General features: G+C 36.5%; 1 protein-coding gene across 3 annotated transcripts; it reads left to right on the forward strand.

Moving 5' to 3' along the window:
* LOC147500591 (putative acyl-activating enzyme 16, chloroplastic) lies at positions 1–12108 on the forward strand. Of its 3 annotated transcripts, none has more exons than XM_086562182.1 (18): positions 1–293; positions 1517–1717; positions 2420–2534; positions 3505–3592; positions 4833–5044; positions 5463–5581; positions 6303–6452; positions 6668–6735; positions 7299–7404; positions 7520–7678; positions 7769–7822; positions 7903–7983; positions 9403–9540; positions 9788–9947; positions 10097–10176; positions 10293–10438; positions 11568–11625; positions 11719–12108. In XM_086562182.1, exons 1-18 carry the CDS (start codon positions 105–107, stop codon positions 11809–11811), a joined length of 2217 nt encoding a protein of 738 aa, XP_086418308.1. In that variant the 5' UTR covers positions 1–104; the 3' UTR covers positions 11812–12108. The 3 variants fall into 3 exon arrangements, with proteins under 3 accessions (XP_086418308.1, XP_086418309.1, XP_086418307.1); XM_086562181.1 differs by having other exon boundaries at positions 67–293; positions 1508–1717; XM_086562183.1 differs by lacking the exon at positions 3505–3592 and having other exon boundaries at positions 61–293; positions 1508–1717.
* The last annotated feature ends 3580 nt before the right edge of the window (positions 12109–15688 follow it).

Genomic DNA, 15688 nt, shown 5'->3' on the forward strand with positions numbered 1-15688 from the left:
GTGATTGCATTGTCTTTTATAATTATTATATATATATATTAGCTTGACTTCCACTTTTTCATTCCTCTCATTTCTCATTCCTCATTTCTCTCGTTCTCTCTCTAATGGCGACGTTATCAATGAACTGCAACTTCACTACTACTACTACTACAACTACTACAACACATCGAAAAGCTTTCGAACTCTTTCTCTCCCTTCATCGTTTCAACTCATTCAACACTGTAAAGTTTCTTCAAAGAAGAAATAAACGTGTCTTTTCGGTTCCGAAGAGTCGGATTTACTGTACATCTAATGTAAGTACGTCTTGTTTATCTTATTTATTTCGTTAATTTGTCGAGTTTGCGTGTTTTTAATTTCACACCAAATTTAATTGTATTAAACAAGTATAGATGATATTATTGTTTGTAAATATGGTTTGGTTGATGATAGTAACAATAATTGTTGTTGTCGAATCTTGATCAAACGCGATATATGCTAATGTTTTGTATCGAAATAAAATTGGAATTGTGAAAATAAATGCTAACTTAGACATGTTTCAGTCTAAGTTAAGGCTCTTGGCAGTGGCATTCATGACACTGTTGATTGGGTGACTTAAAGTAAATGCCTAGAGGGTAGACAACTTTATTTAAGTCCGCAGGGTGTGCAGATAGATTCGTTATAGCCCATATCATGCCACGTCTCATGGTACATGTCCACATGAGGATGATTGCTGGCATAGTGGCATGAATTTACAATTAAGTTTGAAAAAGCACCAGGTTGAGAATTTATCAAACGAAGTTATGCATAAAAAATTGGAAGGTGCACAATGATTGGGGCAGTGATTCTCAGATTCTGGTTAGCAGAACAATACTACAAGGATAGGGTTAAAAAAGTCACATTATCTTCAAGACAGATCTAACACGTTAGAATTCCACTCTTGAAGGATTACCAAAAGTCCAAACTCAAGGATTTTATTAGTAACAATAATTGTTGTTGTTGAACCATATTAATATGAGGTCGAATCTTGATGAAGCGTGATATATGCTAATGTTTTGTATCGAAATAAAATTGGAATTGTGAAAATTTGCAACGTTTCAAACAGTAATGGTTTAGGTAATTATATTGTTGGAACTAGAACTGGATTAACGTAATGCATATATTCATTGTTTTACTTACTTATATTTGTTAATGCAAATAAAATATGTGTTCAAACATAAGTTACATTGACACGGACGACACGGACACTTGTGTTCATATCCAATACAGATACGAAGTGTCTAACATGGTGAAATATTAAAAAAAAAAAATGAGGAATATGACATACAATATGTGTCTGTGTTGTGTCAGACACGGACACATGGATACTTATCCGAGCACGGATTATTTTTTAACTTTGACATGTCCATGTAACATAGGCTCAAACTTTTACAATGTTGATGCCTTAATAAATTTAGAATTGTTAATTTATTTTATTTGCTGAGAAAGTAGTAAGAACTATATTGAGTATGAAACATTTTGTAACTGACAGAAGGTACAGATTTCTTCAACAGATGAGCTACAAGTGAGGAAGTATTCTCCTCTTCTTGAGAGTGGGTTGCTTTCAAATAATAATTTCTTGGACAGTAGCGAGTGGAAGACGGTTCCTGACATTTGGAAGTATTCTGCAGAAAGATTTGGTGATCGGACTGCATTAGTAGATCCTTATCATGACCCACCTTCAAAAGTGACTTACAAACAGGTAGCTTTCATTGCAAGTCTACTTTCTCCAGAATTGCATCTTTAGAATTTTTTTGCCAAGCAAGAGTTGGATCAGTTTTTTCTGGTGTGCTCAAGTTAGTACATTTTATACATCTAGTGTCATTTTGTACATAATAAATCAAATTCTTGACCTCTGAAGTTGTCTAGCTAGATGATGGCTATCACATGAAGTTTTCAGAAGGAATTTCAGACTGTTCATAATTCTAGGTTGTTAGAAGTGGAGATGTCTAGTCATAATTTCAGTAAAGCTTTTCTTCATCCTTGGGCTTAATCATTTCCAATATGCAAGACTTTATTTTTTGTAGATTCCGTTTGTTATGGGACAAGGGAGGGTTGAGTGTCTATTTTTTCTCTTTATATGCTTCCATTTTATTGATTATGTTCCTCCCTCCTTTTGTTTGTGCAATCATTATGTATGTTGTTAATGGTTCTTTAATTGAAAAAGGACATATTAAACAAAGAAAATTGATTTTTGTTAGCTTAACTTTGGAATAGTTCATCCATTTGCCTAAAACTTAATGTAACTAGGAGGACTCAGACCACCTACTAATGAAGATACGATCTTCTATTTAACATCTCGGGTTAAACATTCAGTGGCAGAGAGACTCATTTCACATCATATTTGTACTCTCGATATCTAGATTAGATTTGTTTAGATCCTTCTCCCTTTTGTGAGTGGCAGCTCAAAGAGGAAATATTGGAATTCTGTGAAGGTCTCAGAGTTGTTGGATTACAGCCAGATGAAAAGGTTGCACTTTTTGCTGACAATTCATGCCGGTGGCTAGTTGCCGATCAAGGTGCTGTACTCTTTGAATTTCTTTCATACAAACGACTGCCCCTTTACTGCCTAAGTTTTGACCTGGCTAGTCATAGCAAATTACAGCTCATAACGCGATGTTGTTAAACTTTACCCGAGGTTGTGATTTAGTTGCCTGTGTCAATGGCGCTGTTATTTAAACTTATGGGTGCAAATAAACTTCTGACACACGTATGACAAAGCACATTTGCATTTTTCACATTTTTGGAAATTTGAATGATTTTCCATACCTTAAGGATGCCCGTGTTTCTTTTAATCTGCACTATCGAACATAACTTTATAGCCTGTGTGCCAAACACACTAGGACACACTTTTCTGGTATTTGTAGGGTCAGTGTGTCAGACACATGTGTATCAATATTCTTGTCCATAGCTAAATATAATTCCCAAAACTCGTTGCAAGATCTGGATGATCTGATTCCATTGGGATACTTCCATGCTAAAGTACTCAGTTTTATGGGGGAACCAATAGAATTTGTAAATTTTGTTAGATCAGGCATGTATTAATCTTCATGATTAGTCTTGAGTTTTTTCTCAAAAAAATTTGGCATCCAATCACGTAAGAGAAGTTCCAAAATCTCCGTACTGAAGTATTAAGAAAAGAGTGCCTTCAAGTTTCTAGATTGATTGAGTTTATATGATAATTCTGTAGCCCTGTAACTGTATTCCCCTGTATTACTAAGCTGTAGTGCATTGACAATTTTTTAATGAGGTGATATGCTGAAGGTTTCCTAGTGGCCAACTTCCAGCCTTGGGGGTTGGGCCCAAGGTCTTGGGAATAATTCCCACGTTTACACAGGAAGGAGATTTATACCTGAGGGGAAAAGAAAACGTTAAGGAGATCATACATGCACAACAAGGAAAAGGGACACAATAGTTCATCCAATATTTGTTTTCATAGTTGAAAAACTGAGAGTAAAATGTCATGTCTGAACCCTTACATTGGCACAGGCATCATGGCCACTGGAGCAATTAATGTAGTACGGGGAACAAGGTCATCTGTTGACGAGTTGTTGCAAATATACATTCATTCAGAAAGGTTAGGAAAGAGTTCATTGTAGTGTATGTTTTACTTATTTTTGTGTAGAGATCTATATTATACAAAAGATAGAAATGAAAATTTATTTTACTTCTATTTTTGCAAAGTTGTTTTTTTTTTTTTTTTGACACCCAAGTTCTTTAAATTCACACAACCCCAGATTACTTGTCATCTACACAGTTGACAGTTTACAGCTGATGTTGTATCTTTTGGTAAACATATCATGAAGAAATTACCATCAGTTTTTGGATTCCATTAGGATAGTTTAAGAACTGCAAAGCTTTGATGCTTAACATGTCATCCTTGCCTTCATTTTCAGAATTGATATCTATCACTTCCTATAATTAAGTTGATGAATTTAAGTAATTCACTGTATATATGATCAATTAAGTACTGTGTTGTTCTTGCGTTACATCATTACATGTTGAAGTGGATCATTTATTCAACTACTCCATTGTAGATGTACTTTATACTTTTGATAAGTAGTGAGTAATGAAGCTCATTTATAAGAAAGGATAGCTGAAAATCCTGTTGAAAAAAGCTCCAGATCTCCACTACCAAAGGGGAGATAAGCATGATTTAAGCCTCAATACTTCCAAACTTATGGATCAATGCAGTAATTACTGATTACATTGTGTCATTTATGCTTCATGAAATGATGTTAATTATATGAAGATTTTTTGTGTGACGTATTTTATTAAGACTAACATATCATGGAGTAGAGCTGTTGTATAATAATAGTGTCTAATCAAACACTAGATCTCCTTCGAAAGGGCAAGGCGCAGAAGTAACAGTGCTGAAAAACAAAATGAACACTGTATTGAAGACCAATTTCTCTAAAATCCTGAGTTTGTAGAGAACAAATGTTAGGAGCTTGGGTAGTCGTGTGTTTAATAATTATTAGTTTTGTGTCGATGAAGCATGCCACTCGGCCACTATTCTAATGATGAGTTGTACAAAGATTACTACAGGGAGAATGACATGCTCAAACACCATATTGAGATACTGATAGCTAAAACAACGAAGCTAATTGGAAAATCTGTATAAACTTTATGTTGAGAACAGAAAATAAAATTGAAAGTATAATAGTACTTACTTGCATATTCCAGCGCAAAGTGCCCATATGGCCATATATGCCCAACAAATGTACTTTGACTTTGACATTACAGTACTGCACTTCCATTGTCGGCCATTTCCTAAAAGCTACTAATATCAGTTTGTTTCGTCCTTGGTATTACAGTGCTGCACTTGTGGTGGACAGTCCAGAGTTATTAAATCGGATATATGATTCTTTCATATCCAGAGCAGATATAAGATTTGTCATTCTACTTTGGGGAGAGAAATCAAGTCTAAGTAGTGAACTACTAAATGGTGTTCCTGTTTTTAACTACAAGGAGGTCATTGATTTGGGAGAAGACAGCCGTAGGACCTTGCTCAACTCACATGAAGAGGGTATATAACTTTGGCATAACTATTGACATTTGGCACCTTCTTTTTGATATGCAGATTTACTTCAGTAATTGACATCATGTTACTTGTTATACTTATTTTCACCTTCTGTTAACATATATATGTCATAATATTATTATACTACTGTTAATTGGTGTTTGGTTTAACTCTAATTTTTATCTATGGTTCTGCTTTGATTGATTATATAAGACTAGAGATATGATGGTTGACATTGAGGAGACACAAGAGGTAGTAATGAGCTAGATTTAGGGTTCTTTTATACTGCGATGAAGCAGTTTAGGGCTTCTATTACGGGAAAGGACACATTTCCAACACACAATATAATGTTTGATTCAATTTTATTCTCCTTTTTTTGGTGTTAACTTCCGATAAAACAACTCGTGGCTGTTTGATTAAATAGGTCGTCCCTATACCTATGAAGCTATCAACTCAGATGATGTAGCAACACTTGTTTATACAAGTGGAACAACTGACAATCCAAAAGGTGTAATGCTTACCCATCGGAATTTGTTGCATCAGGTTGGACAGTCTGCTTTGCCCTTTATTAATTCAAAAGTTACTGTTATCTTTGTTTACAAATTTTAGACAGGAATTTAACTTATGTGCGCATTAGCATTTCTTTGATGAGTGCATGTTAAAATTCCTGGTCTAAATGGAATTAGATAATTACTTCATGAATTTGTACCGGCCAATAGAGCCTTTGGTAGGTGTCGGCCTGCCTTGTGTTAGACCAATGGTTCTTTTGATATACATTGTTACCTCTCTGTCCTAAAGGTTGAGCTTTCAAACTCAAGTGGTGTACGTGCTGATTCTTGTTCTGATGGTTATCGTCAACACCAATTATATAGCCTACTCTAAATTGTCTTTTCTTTCTTAATTTAGATAAATATTAAAGAAGACTCAACTTACAAAAGACACAAACACATGCATGGTAAAATTTTAATTGATCAGACTTTATGGATAACTTCTTTCTATTGATTTTAGTCTTCGGCAAAATTTTTGATGTGCACTGTGAAGAACCTTCACAACCAGTTTCTCTTATTCAGTGAATCAGTGTCCCCCTCTTTCGTCCGAGATACACATCCCACAACAAATAAAATTCGTTTCAATATTATGGTCATTCTAGAAAAGAAGGTTTCTTAGAGCTCTATTAACTTTACTATTATAAATGTTTTGTTAGTCATCTTCCTCTGACTGAACCAATTGATCTCTGATGCAACATTCTCTTCTGTTTTGGTAGATAAAGAGTTTGTGGGATATTGTACCTGCAGAAGCTGGTGATAGATTCCTAAGTATACTCCCTCCTTGGCATGCATATGAACGTGCTGCTGAATATTTCACATTTACATATGGGGTTGAGCAGATATACACAACTGTTAAAAACTTGAAGGTGTGTGTATCTCTTGCAGTATCAAGTAGACAAAAGTGATATCTTATGTAGGATTGTTGCTATCTAGATTATTTATTCTTATTGTGTTGTGCTGTTTGTTAGACTTTACTGCTTTTTCCGATTGGATGATTCTTTTAACATTTTCTTTTTCTAGGTGAACATACTGATATTCGTTATATTGCAGTTTTCTTATATTTTAATTGATATGGTGATAGGAAGACCTGAAGCGTTTTCAACCGCACTACCTTATTTCTGTGCCTCTGGTATACGAGACTCTCTACAGGTAATTTTACTTACCGAATACATCTATGTTTGTGGAGACTTTTAATAAATATCTGTAGTACTTAGTACTATAATGTCAAACAAGCACATACACTTCCTAAGAAAGTTTATAGCACCCCGTCATAATTATTTGGGTCAGCTACTTTCTCTTTTGTAAATATTATTCTACATGAATAAAAAGTCGTCTCTTTAGAAGTTAAGTGCAATCTCCTCTACTGCTGCTCTTTATACCATGAGTTTAATGTGGAAATCATCTCAGCTACTTTACATGTAACCCATTTGAAGGACTCTTAAAATTCCCTCAGTTACACTCAATCATTTATTCTTTTAAGACATAGGGTGAAGGGTTGTACTGATGGGGTTTTAAGGGATTTTACTATTTTCATTTTTTATTTTTCATCTTGTATCTGTAGGCCTTCTCATCCTACTTTGTTGTTAGTTTTTATCAAATTTACACCGAGCATATATGATATAATACAAACCCCGGATCTTCATAGTATTGCAGGATAGACAGGCTGACTTTTGGAGTTACGGATCTAATATCCCTTCAATTATCTCCTGCAGTGGAATTCAGAAACAAATTTCTACAAGTTCTTCAGCCCGAAAGGTTATTGCATTAACTCTTATAAAAATCAGCCTCGCATATATGGAGATGAAGAGAATTTATGAGGTTTGTCACTGAAACTTTCGTCTTTATCTCCCGTTTCTGGCATGCTCATGCCTATAATGCATATTTCTTTCCACACTTAATTCTCTTAATGAAATGTCATCAATGTGACATGTAGGGAAAGTTCCTAACCAATAATCCAAAGCAAGTTTCTGTTCTTACTTCAACGATGGATTGTTTGTGGGCAAGGATAATAGTAGCTTTACTGTGGCCATTACATATGCTGGCGCAGAAGCTTGTCTATCAGAAAATTCTTTCGGCAATAGGGATTTCCAAGGTTTAATTTTCCTTAAAAAGCATTCTTCATGCTGACTTTCCTTTTATTAGCTTTTGGTGTCAGACAATGAAGTGGTTTTTGAAACTGCAGGCTGGTATAAGTGGAGGGGGTAGTCTTCCATCATATGTCGACAAATTTTTCGAGGTCAGATTCTTACAGTCGGGTAATAACAGGGTTTCAAGAGGAATCTGTTTGTAGATATAAAGTATTTTGTGTACTTGTAGGCAATTGGTGTGACAATTCAGAATGGCTATGGTCTAACAGAATCTTCTCCCGTTGTAGCAGCTCGCAAACGTACCTGCAATGTAAGTGTTAGAGTTTTAAGAGAACATCTCCCGAGGAGATGTCCCGCCTTGTTTATAGCGTTGTGTATGGTCCACTTGGGGTCGAGTAAGCAACATTTTTTGTTACAAAAATTAGAAGTTTACTGATTAAAAGTAACCGGAACCTTCAGCTGGATGTGCCACTTATATTTCAACACTCAAGCTTTGTGTTACACAAATTAGAAGTTTAATGATTAATAGTAACCGAAACCTTCAGCTGGATGTGCCACTTATACTCCAATACTCAAGCTTTGGTGTACACAAATTAGAAGTTTCCTGACTAAACGTAACCAGGACCTTCAGCTGGATGTGCCACTTATACTCCAATACTCAAGCTTTGGGAGATGATCCTACTCCCAGCTCTTAAAACTACTTGTTACTGCATCAATGAATAAAATTCCTTTTGTTATTGGTGATTGTTTTACCTTAAAACTACTTGATATATCTATCGAATGATCAAGCGCAGATATAAAATGGAAGAATTGGAGACCAACCGGTTGTAGTAAAATCAACACCATCATTCGAGTACTAATAAAATAAGTTGCTTTATGGGTAGAATTTTGGATGGAGGGATGATATTAGCATCTATAGAACATTATGGTGTCACCCTTAGGCCACTTATTTTTTCCTGCCTTGCAAAAGGTAAGGAAGGTAACCACCTAAAGATACAACACGCTTAAGCTGTTTTAATTATAATACTCCAGTTCAATACTAGTTTCCTGATTCCTTCTTTTGTTACATTAGAATAAAAAAAAAACACCCAAAACCAAACAATAGTCCTACCTTCGATAGAAATTCCATCAATTCCAGTAGACTTAGTCATGAAAGTAACCACCGCATAGGAGGAGTTGGCTGTGTTAGAGCTACCAAATATTTCATGGGGACAATTCTGAATCGGCCCCAATAAATAGCACCTGGAGGAGTAGATCAGCAGAACTTGGCATCGGAATACTCCAAACCTGGGCAGGCAATCAATCATCTGAGAAAATTTTGGTTAATGGCATCTTCCACAGTGTTGCTCATTTCAGTTTTCTGAAATGAATACATGCATTACACTAATAGTATCCGTCCATTTTCTCACTGAAGCCTCGCTTCCCCCTTGACAAGAATGGGTTCCTCGTTATTAGACCCCACAACAAAGCCTTTTCCAAGTATTTGCATCTCATGTTGGCACATAAGCATATCCATCTGTTGCACATTTGTTTTCCTTTACAGAATTGGTGTCCAATATTATTGGCTTGGCTAGTGTGATATTCTTCTTACATTTCATTTTTCTCTTCCAGTTTTTTTTTAATTCTAAGTTTTAGTTAGTAGTAATCTAATTTTGGGCTTAACCTCATTTTCAAATCCAAATGGAGTTGTAATGCTGATGACTAAATGTTGCTAATATAACCCGTGAAGGTCCTCGGCACAGTTGGGCACCCACTTAAAAACACCGAAATCAAAATTGTAGATTCAGAAACTGCCGAAGTTCTCCCCGCTGGTTCGAGAGGAATTGTTAAAGTTCGAGGACCACAAGTCATGAAGGGCTATTACAAGGTATAACTTTTAGCTTGCCTTTGTTGGATATTTTGTGCACTTATTCTGTAAGCTGTCTGGATTCACCTTACATTGTATATAGGAGGGTCATGTGTTTATTTGTCAGTTTGTGTGTATATATGTTCGTCAATCTGTGTCAGACCTAACATTCGGATATATGAGTACATATTGTAGTACCATTAGAAAACAATATAATCCAGCCGCTGATTTCATTCTTTTCCATTTTTTGTATATGTTTTTTAAAAAGAACCCATCTGCTACAAAAGAAGCCGTGGATGAGGAGGGTTGGCTAAGCACTGGTGATATTGGTTGGATTGCTCCTACACATTCTAGAGGCCGAAGTCGTAATTGTGGAGGAATGATTGTTCTCGAAGGGCGTGCTAAAGACACAATAGTTCTTACAACAGGTAAAGACATAAGTACAAAGCTACTCGACTATGGTTGGTCGATTCTTGTACAGAGTTTTGCTATAGTGCAGAATTTCCTCTACAAATAGTTATTACTTGTACTAATTATATCAATTCTCAATTTTGTAATTGTTTGACAAAATATGTAGGTGAAAATGTTGAACCATCAGAACTTGAGGAAGCTGCCATGCGAAGTAAACTAATTCAACAGATTGTCGTAATTGGCCAGGTAAGGCTAGGAAATTCTCTTTTAAGATGTTTCTGCAGTCCTTATTGTCGAATAAATGTACTTTGATATGTTATCTCTACTAAATGTGTTTACTGCATCTATTGATTTACCTACAGGATCAACGGCGTCTTGGAGCTCTTATTGTTCCAAATAAAGAAGAGCTGTTAGCAGTGGCAAAGCAATTGTCCCTTGTGGATCATGATACCTCTGAACTTAGTAAGGAAAACATGACCAATCTCTTATACAAGGAAGTAAGGACTTGGTAAGTCATTATGCTTTGAGTGTTCAAAGTGTTTCTCCTCAGTTACTGGAGAGTCATGAACAGCTGATTTTTTATTTCCTTTTTTATGTTTGCTTAAAAAATAAGAAAATGACTATGTTCTAGCATTTCATTATTGAAAGTTTCTCGTATGTCATCTGATGGTAGAACTTTTGTATTCCTCCCAAGTCCAAACTCAGACTTAAAAACAATATTAACTTTTGTTCATGAACTTGTACATCCAAAGGATGTACTTGTTTGGTGTCATTGGATCTCTGATCATGTTCAAGTTAAACAGTGGAAAATGTGTGTGTGTGTGTGTGTGGGTGGGTGGGCGGCGCTGAGGTACTTGTTTGTGTCATTGGATCTCTGAACATGTTCAAGTTAAACAGCTGAAAATGGCGGAGGTGGGGGGTGCAGGATGATTGTTGCATTTATACATCTCTAATTTAATCTAGAAAAAAGTCAGTGGAAGAGAAAGAGGAAAAAGAAACAAACTGATAAAATCGCACATCATTGTTAACCAGTCACGAGGAGTATTTGTACATATTCCAAGTACTGAGGGTAATTGGAGTCTATTGACTTTTTCGGGAGAGCCTAGTATGTTGTAGTTTCTCAATTTCCTTTGTCTTAATGTGACCTCCTGGAGTACTTCCCAGACTCCTTTAAGGACATGATCCAATGGCGTCATGAATGCCAACGTAGATTTAAAACTAGAAGTACATATGTTTTCTAATTGCTCAGTAAAGATTATCATATATAATTAGCTGTGTCGGGAGTGAACACAGGATCAGGCGAAATAAGTGTATGTATAGTACAACGATTAGCACCTTATCCACTATGGTGTGGCTTGTGAATGTCTTGGATAAACTCTCTCCTTTCGCAAAACGAATAGGTGTTGCAGAAGCCTAGCTTTAAGTTTCGACTTATAGGAGTTACATGTTTAGTTGGATGAGGCTCTAAAGTATGCAAAACAATGCTTTGTTAATAAATGACCTGCTCATACAACTTCATTCAGCGTAGATATGTGGGCCTGCTCGTACTAATTCCTAAAACATTGAGGTGTGGGCCCAGATGAATTGCTGCCCGATTGTTTTTTCTTTGTTTTTAAAGAGGGTTCTCATTCTTGCAGGACTTCAGAATGCTCATTTCAAATTGGTCCAGTACTCGTAGTGGAGGAGCCTTTCACGGTAAACTTCAACTGGGACGTTGTCCTGTGCTGTCTTCATTTGGTTAGTTTCTCTATATTTGGCAATGGTTATATAATACTTGCTGACTTGCAGATCGATAGTGGTCTGATGACACCAACCATGAAAATAAGGAGGGACAGAGTTGTGGCTCGATACAGCGATCAGATTTCAAGTCTTTACAAATAAAGTTCTATTAGAAAGATGCCTCCCACCTTACCGAATCTCAGTATAAGTAACAATATGATTCTTACCCCTTTTTATCTTCGAGTTAGATATCAGGATGTTCAATCCCATTTAAGGAACCTTTTAGCGGTTGGTACTCGTGTAAAGCATAACTGCTTGGTCCTTAGATGGCAAAAGGTGTCAGAAGGTTTTGGCAATGTGCTCAGATACACCCTATGTATGTATTCCGTCGGAGCAGAACAGCCATTGTTTGTAATATTTGGTATAGATATTTCAATAATAAATAATTCATTTTCTACTTGTATGATCAATTGATCATCTCCATTATATGTGGCATTACTCTCAAGATACTATCAAGTCTTCTTGATGTTGGTTGACACATCTTGATTTCATATAGCATAAGGTGGAATACGAAGTACAAGATCAAGTCAAATAGAAAAAGTAAAAACGGAAACTAAACTGAAAATAATAATTAAAAAACAAAGGCCAAAAATTCAGCTGCTTTATTATCATCAAACTTTACAAACTTTACAGTGAAATGTATGTGCTACGTCTCTTCCTTTTTGCTTCGAAGGAAGAAGAAACATATTCAATTGAGAGTTATAAATAACATAATCTTCATCATCACGACCAAAATCTTGGCCAAGAGCCTGCATGCATGCAGTGATGTGTTTGCATTGTTAATATATCATTCTTCTCCTGCTTCTTTTCTTCTCCTGATGAAGTGTCTTCAATACCTGCCTTAGAAAGCTTCTTGGCAACTGTGATTGTAATAGAAGAGTACTTAACAATGATTTCTTGATTCTTTGAACCCTCAGCACCAGTGATTATACGTTTATACTTCGCTGAGGTACCGTATAACCAAGTCCAATACGTCGCATGTGGTTTCGATTAAGTTTTTCCTCACGAGGTACGTACTTTGGTACCACAAGCATCGTAGTCCTCTTAAGTTTTTTCGCTGCTTCCTGTTCATATCCCTCTCTAAGCTTTCTTTTGGACGATTCAACTTTCAATTTCATTTCTTCTTCTTCTTCTGTATCCAAAAACTTTGGCTTTTGAACCATCGAACCATTCTTCTTTTTTATCCTCTTTTCTTTGGAGTCATACTCATTCTCAACCAAGTTAATAATCTTCTCATCTAAATTTTTCAGAAGACTCTTTTTGTCGACCTCTTCAACATCTTCATCACCAAAGAGATTTTCACAGAACTCAACCACATCACATCCACTCGTCCCATTTGAATACAACAATGCAACTATGGCTGCTCTTTGTTTCCTTAACTCGTCTGGGTGACTGTGGGCAGCCATGTTGATCGCATAGTTGATTACTTCAAAATAATCAACTTTGCTCTTACTCACAACCCCACGCAATACACCTTCGAAAGTACCGGCCATAACTAAAATAGCAACTCTTGAAACCTAATGAGAAACTAATGAAAGAAACAAAAGAATCACACACTTGAGGAAAATAGAGATAAAAAAAAGTAGTACCTGACGACGAGTGACGAGATTGTACATTTGTACGTATGGGGTACTTATTTATAGATATAGATTCTGAGTCGGTATAGAAAAAGGAATCCGAATTCTACACGGAGAAGGGCTTTTTTCTGGGTTCTATCAGTTGGGCTTTTAAGAAAGATAAAATCCGAATCCGAATCCGAATCCGAATTAACTTTCCAGTTTTCCAAAAAGAGAGATAAAATCTGGTTTGTTTTTATTTTCCATTTTATTTATTTATTTTTTTTTACCCTTTTGGGATTGATGACTTGCGGTGACTTACATATAGGGCAGGGGATCGGGTCGGGTTTGACTCAAATCCAACCCGACCCGAATCTGAATAGTTTGGGGTTTGGGTCGATTTTTATATATATTTATTTATTCGGGTCGGATTCGGATTTGGGGTCGGGTTCGGATTTATTTTTTGGGTTTTTTTTGCATTTTTAGTGTTATCTGATCAGGTCGGATTCAGATATAAGATTTTGGTTTTATTCAGATTCGGGTTCGGGTTCGAATATTGTCAAACTATTCGGGTTTGGATTATGATATAACCATATCCGACCCGAACCCGACCCGTTCCCTGCCCTACTTACATATAGTCTGTCATTAAAGTAGTTTCGGGGGTCTGTGTTGTGGGGTTTTCAAAAATAGGGAGTTTTAGTGGGTTGGTCCGTTGAGAGGGAGGTTTTATGGACCGAAAATTGGATCAGGGAGATTTTTCCGAAAATCTGGCAGAGGATACCAACTAACCCAGCTCGTAACACATAAGTAGACCAGAATTCGCCGTAGGTGTGGCTTTAAGGCTTTAAGCCCAAGTAACTTGGCCCTAAAGGAGAAAAAATCAAGATGCAAGATATATATGGTCTTTAATAGATGATGATGGTGCCAAGTACACAGGAGATGAAGTCAGTAATATTATTGTCGATCACTACAAATCACTTCTCGGAGAGGATACAACCCCAAGATCTGAAAATATAATCCCTCACCTGCAAGTTAGAAGCATCATTTAAGACAATGTAGCAATGGACTTGATAGGCGACATACAAGAAGAAGAGATCAAGAATGCATTATTTGAGATGAATATATACAAAGCCCCTGGTCCATATGGCTATATTGCATGTTTCTATAAATCTTGCTCGGATATTGTTGGTGGAGACTTTATAAAAGCCATTGCATATGCCTTCTCCATTCACACAATGACAAAGGGAATGAACTCCACATTCTTATGTCATGTACCCAAAGTTCCAAATCCATCCAAAGTCAATGACTTCAGACCTATTGCCTGCTGCAACATCACTTACAAGTGTTTCTCCAAAGTCTTATCAAATAGACTAAAGCCCTTAATGACCTCACTGGTAAGTCCTAACTAGTCTACTTTCATTTCTCAGAGATCCATTCAAGACAACTTATTGCTATCCCATGAACTCTTGAGATGTTACACTAGAAAGCACATTTCTGCAAGATGCTCAATGAAAGTTGATATTAGTAAGGCTTTTGATTCTGTTTGTTGGAAAGCTATCAAAGAAATGCTAACACGACTACGCTGCCCTAACAAGCTCCTCAAATGGATTAACTTCTTATGTTACTCAACAGCCCACTTCTCAGTCTTAGTGAATGGTACACCTGAGGATTACATTCAAGGAAAGAGAAGGAGACCCCCTCTCACCCTACCTCTTTATTCTAATCATGGAGGTACTCACATGTCTCTTGAAAAGCAAGCTCAATGAAGGACTCATAAAGCCACACCCAAAATGCAAGAAAACAAAAGTTATTAGTCTATGCTTTGCAGATGATTGGCTACTTTTCCTTGTTTGGGGAAAGTTGGTACTTCCTAAACACTCATTCACCACATGGCAACTCATGGTTGGAAGTCTCCCAACACAAGACAGACTACTAAAGAAGAAGATTCTACAGAGCTCCAAGTGTTGTTTATGCAACAGTTCAAGAGAAAACTCCAAACACCTCTCCTTTGAATGCCTATATAGCAGAGAAGTCTGGACAGGTGTCAAAAGCTTACTGGGGATTCGATTACATGGAGATTCAAATAGAGAATAGATGTTACTGATGAAGCTAAGTGCAAGAAACGATATAGAAGCTGAGATCTTGAAAACTTATGTGTGTGCAACTGTTAGTCACCTGTGGAATGAAAGGAACCATAGAAGATTCGAGAACACAAGCAAACCGAGCAACATAGTGAAAGAGAATCTGATTAAGGAAATGAAAATTTACTTACAAAGTCAGGTTAAAGATGTTCAAGACACGGTCAAGGGAAGAATCCTCATGGAGAGGGTAAGAATTCGAGTAAATTTAAAGAGAAAAGAGCTCACTCCATGCTCATGGATCAATCCAACGGGAAATGTAGTCAAACTAAACTCTGATGGGGC

Source organism: Coptis chinensis, chromosome 5 (assembly GCF_015680905.1).
Source record: "Coptis chinensis isolate HL-2020 chromosome 5, ASM1568090v1, whole genome shotgun sequence".
In the NCBI taxonomy this organism is placed as follows: domain Eukaryota; kingdom Viridiplantae; phylum Streptophyta; class Magnoliopsida; order Ranunculales; family Ranunculaceae; genus Coptis; species Coptis chinensis.